The sequence below is a fragment of the Argiope bruennichi genome, chromosome 1 (assembly GCF_947563725.1).
Source record: "Argiope bruennichi chromosome 1, qqArgBrue1.1, whole genome shotgun sequence".
In the NCBI taxonomy this organism is placed as follows: Eukaryota; Metazoa; Arthropoda; class Arachnida; order Araneae; family Araneidae; genus Argiope; species Argiope bruennichi.
The window spans coordinates 53,071,567-53,076,860 of NC_079151.1; the positions used below are offsets into that span (position 1 = coordinate 53,071,567).

A 5,294-nucleotide genomic window follows, 5' to 3' on the forward strand; every position below is an offset into this window, starting at 1 on the left:
CGTTGATAAATAACAATAACATCAAGGAGGCCCTGGGTTGGTAAATAACAATACTTGCAGACGACCCATCCCGTACAATCGAACCGCAGACGCTCCTTTCGACATAAAACAAACTGTTAGGGACTATATTAGTGATTAATTTCAGGTGCCATTTAAATTCTTACCCATGAAGGATTGTGCATTTAATTCTGCATCACTTTCTGAGCAACTTAATATTTATTAGCATTTGTTTTTCATTTGAATTTTGTTTTACGAAGTTTCGAAAAAAGTGCTGCAACCTTCAAAAAAATATTATCTAGTTATATTGATGAATTTTCTTTGTTCAGACTTCCATAACTCCGAAAAAAAAATAAAAAAAAGAAAGAAAGAAAAAAAAAAAAACGAAAAAAAATTATTTTTTTAACAAGATCTGTCTAATAATTCAAAATCCCAAGAAAATTTGGCATGTTGTCAATATATAAAAATTATCGGTAGATCAATGTATAAAAATTACAGAAATTTGTCAAAAGAAACATTTGTCATATGAACGTGATAAAGATATACATAAAGAGATATACGGATATAATTTTGCATTTAGTGTATCTCTAGAAATGTAGATGTTTATATATCTTCTTTCAAATTCATTACAAAGAGTATTCATATGCATGTGAATACTCTTCGCCAATACAATAACTGTAAAACACAAAAACTTGCTGTGAGTAGATCTTAGTATATGATCTTAGAGCAACATAATAAAACAAAAATGGATTTTAAAACAAATCAATCAGTGTAAAGAGACAGTTCTCTAAATGTACACTATATTCTTTTATATTTAAGTTTGAACATGCAAGTATGATCTAAGAACGCTGAACTAAAGTTGAACGAAAACTGTAATGATAAGTTTGAATATGCGAGAAAACCGAGAGAAGATTTGAATATATATTCACAAAACTTTCAGAGAACTTGTTTATTTAAACTAAAATACAATACAGTATGTAGCGGCGTAAAATCGTAAATTGAACAAGGATATTATTTTTCTCACCCAGTCATCGTCATTAATTTAGGTGAAGTAAATGGAGTACATTGCTTCCTATAATTTAGTGATCATCATCATATTTGATTTTTAAAAGTAAAAAGAATAAAAGAACCAACGTTAAAGCTGGTTTTCATGGCATTTTTTAAAACTAGCGCTCGGGATATCGTATTTTCTATGCCTTAGTTTGTCAAATCATTTACAACTAGGTATAGTTTATAAATTTCTTTTTTTGGATTTCCTAATGTAAATAAAAAAAATTATTATATCGCTTACTTTTTACTTTCTTGTATACGTAATGTAGAGAAAGTGTTGTAATCGCCAACGAAATTCCTGATTTAGACGAATCTCCACGTTTTAGACCACCCCCGAATGCGAAAAACTCATTTTTGGAAAATGTCCCTCTGTTTGTCTGTCTGTGACAAAGATAACTAAAAAGCGCTTTGAACTAGACAGTTGAAATTTAGCATACGGTCTAACACCAAATTTGAAGATTTATAACAAATTTTGAATAAATTTGAGTAAAATGTTGAGTCAAGGAAGTCTGGCTGTCCGGCTGGTTGAATATAAACTAACACAATAACTATAAAATGAAGAAGGCTAGATGCTTAAAATTCGGTACATAGATTTAACATTTACAGTATAGATAATTGTGAAATTTTAGCCGAATCGAATTATGGGTTGACTGTCTGTCGGTCTGTGGTTTCAAAAATAAGTAAATGCGATAATTCAAAAATGCAATGACTTAATTACATCTATGAGATTTGTAACTACAAGTACAATTTTGAATCAAATTTTTGTTTCAATCCGTTCAGAAAATTATAGCAAAAACACAAATTCGATTTTCGGATACTATTAATGCATCTCAGGGATTAATCGTCAAATAACTCGACAAGGATGACACGATAGATTCAGTAAAAATGCTAAATTCAGGCTAAAAGTTAATATTCTGTTAGTATTTTACGCCAGTGCCATGTAAGATGTCTTCTGGCATGACAAGTTTATTGGAGAATATGCGAGAAAATTTTAGGGAGACAACTGCTGCCATTTTTTTCGATATTTTATATAATGCCTAAATTATTTTAGCAGAGTTAGATGCATGATTTCAAAAAAAATGATCAAACATTTTAAGAAATTTTATTATCCTCTAAATCAATTTTTTTTTTTTTTTTTTGAAATTAGGAACTATTTTGCCATAACAACTAATAAAATTTAATGCTAAGTTCACGTAAGAAAATAACTGCGACCGTAGTAACTACAACTTTCTTTTTCGAATTACGTCATTTCGAACGATTGACAATACGAAATCCTATTGGTCGAAAACATGATCATAAAACTACCGCGAACTGAAGTCGCGTCACTTTGGTTTCCGGAGCGAGATTCGTCACACGTCTCGTGCGTTAACCGCCTTAATTATATCTTGATCTGCTCTTAGTCAGGTAAATGATTTTGTATTTATTATTTTCAAAGATGAGTTTTTTAGGATAAGTTAAAAATCCATTTAAAAGTTTTTGTATTGACTATTATCCGAAATTAATTGTAAAGCAGGATTTCCGTTGTTTGATTGCTACTGTTTCGCACAAGTTATACCAACTGAAATCTTTTTAAAAAATTTTGGCTTTCATCTTCGAATTAATTTTGTACTTCAGAGAATTTTGGCTGTTGGAAAATGTGACTTTATGTTACTAAAGCTGGTTAGAATAAAACTTTGGACATAGTATCCATCCATCATGGCGGTTGTCGGCCATTTCTCGATTCACCGGTTTCGGGTGTGGCAGACCTCTTCTGCCACATACGCATTTATGATGGCTGACAGATTTGACACATTCTCTTTCGTGAGGAATTAATCGCTTTGACAATACTATGTATAATGTTTGGTTTATGAATACTCTTGCTACAATAAAGGCGATTGTTCTCAAATTGGACAGTATCATTGGTATGTTAAGTTTCTAAATAACTATTTCAATTGAAATGAAACCAGAGAATTCAATCTCCTTGAAGTCATTTGAATAAGCAGTTTTGGGTTTTTTTTTATTAGCAATTCAAAATTGGGAGTAGAATCGTTGAATATTGGGCTCTTAAAAATTTGATATTGTAATTGTTCACTATACATTTAAACTGTTTAAAATCTTTATATTGAAAAAATGTTGTTTTTTTTTTTCTAAAGGAATTGATTGTATCAGTTTTTGGAATGAGATAAAATAATCTAGTATTAATAAAAGTTTGTATGTAGTTCGCTAAAAACTCGTTCTTCTTTTGACTAAGATATTTTGGTACAATATTGTTTAAACGATTTATTAAGTTACTAATATTTCTTACTAATGAATTTATTTATAAATCCATGATAGTCTGCTTATACTGTATTAATTTTCTGTAGGTACTAAAAACATCTCAAAATGCGTGAATGTATCAGTGTCCATGTTGGCCAGGCTGGTGTCCAGATCGGTAATGCTTGTTGGGAATTGTATTGTCTAGAACATGGTATCCAACCTGATGGCCAGATGCCTAGCGACAAAACAATTGGAGGTGGAGATGATTCTTTCAATACATTCTTCAGTGAAACTGGTGCTGGCAAGCACGTTCCCAGGGCTGTCTATGTTGATTTGGAACCAACTGTTGTTGATGAAGTCCGAACGGGCACATACAGACAACTTTTCCACCCAGAACAATTGATTACAGGAAAGGAAGATGCTGCCAATAATTATGCTAGGGGCCATTATACAATTGGAAAGGAAATTGTCGACCTTGTCTTGGATCGTATTCGAAAGTTGGCTGACCAATGTACTGGCTTGCAAGGTTTCCTTATCTTTCACAGTTTTGGAGGAGGAACTGGTTCTGGATTTACCTCCCTATTGATGGAAAGATTATCTGTTGACTATGGCAAGAAATCAAAGTTGGAATTTGCTATTTATCCTGCTCCTCAGGTAAATATTAATTTTAAAAATATCGGTTAATATAGATGTGTTCAATTATAGATATTAAAATGTTTATTTCATATAAAAATTATACAGAATTATCTTGTATCTATATTTATTTAGTATATTCTGTAAGTTTGAAAAAAATAGGTAAATAATATTTAAATCTTTTTAGAAGAATTGTATTCTTTCAAATGTATTGCTGAAGGTGTAGGCGAGAGATTGAATGCATAAGCCTCGTTTCTAATCGGGGTTTTTTTCTTTTCTAGGTATCAACAGCTGTTGTCGAGCCTTACAATTCTATTCTGACTACACATACTACTCTTGAGCATTCCGATTGTGCTTTCATGGTTGACAATGAAGCCATTTATGATATTTGTCGCCGAAATCTTGATATTGAACGACCTACTTACACCAACTTAAACAGACTGATTGGTCAAATTGTATCATCCATCACTGCGTCTCTGAGATTCGATGGAGCCCTCAATGTTGATCTAACGGAATTCCAGACCAATCTTGTACCTTATCCTCGAATCCACTTTCCTCTGGTAACTTATGCACCTGTAATATCTGCCGAGAAAGCTTATCATGAACAATTGACAGTTTCCGAGATCACCAATGCTTGTTTTGAGCCTGCTAATCAAATGGTCAAATGTGATCCTCGACATGGAAAATATATGGCCTGCTGCCTTCTGTATCGTGGAGATGTTGTCCCTAAAGATGTAAATGCTGCTATTGCTGCTATCAAGACCAAACGTACCATCCAGTTTGTAGATTGGTGTCCTACTGGTTTTAAGGTAAATATTACAATTCCATATATATTATGAAGTTGTATATATGTTCAGTTTAATGTCCAAGTCTCAAAATCTATAGTTTAAGTAATTAAAAGAAATAAGACTTGACTTTTAAAATATTATATGTGATTACTTTCTTAAAATTCATACATTTTTAGGGTTTAACTGATTTTATCATTTTTAAATTTTACTAACTTTTTCTTTTTTAAGGTGGGTATTAACTATCAACCACCAACTGTTGTTCCTGGTGGAGATCTTGCTAAAGTACAGAGAGCTGTCTGTATGCTTTCCAATACCACTGCTATTGCTGAAGCATGGGCCCGTCTTGACCACAAGTTTGACTTGATGTATGCCAAGAGAGCTTTTGTTCATTGGTATGTAGGTGAGGGTATGGAAGAAGGCGAGTTTTCTGAAGCCAGAGAAGATTTGGCTGCCTTGGAAAAAGATTACGAGGAAGTAGGAATTGATTCTACTGAGGGTGGAGAAGATGAAGGCGATGAAGAATTTTAAGATGTTTTTGTTACCTACTTTTGTAACAAAAAACAGTGTCATTAAATATACTTAAAACATGCA

At 32.3% G+C, this 5,294-nt stretch overlaps 1 protein-coding gene across 1 annotated transcript; it reads left to right on the forward strand.

Annotated features, from left to right (window-relative positions):
• Positions 1–2,315: 2,315 nt before the first annotated feature.
• LOC129978379 (tubulin alpha chain) lies at positions 2,316–5,294 on the forward strand. The gene is made up of 4 exons (XM_056090633.1): positions 2,316–2,451; positions 3,390–3,936; positions 4,197–4,724; positions 4,932–5,294. The coding sequence occupies exons 2-4, from the start codon at positions 3,409–3,411 to the stop codon at positions 5,229–5,231; spliced, it is 1,356 nt and encodes a 451-aa protein (XP_055946608.1). The 5' UTR covers positions 2,316–2,451; positions 3,390–3,408; the 3' UTR covers positions 5,232–5,294.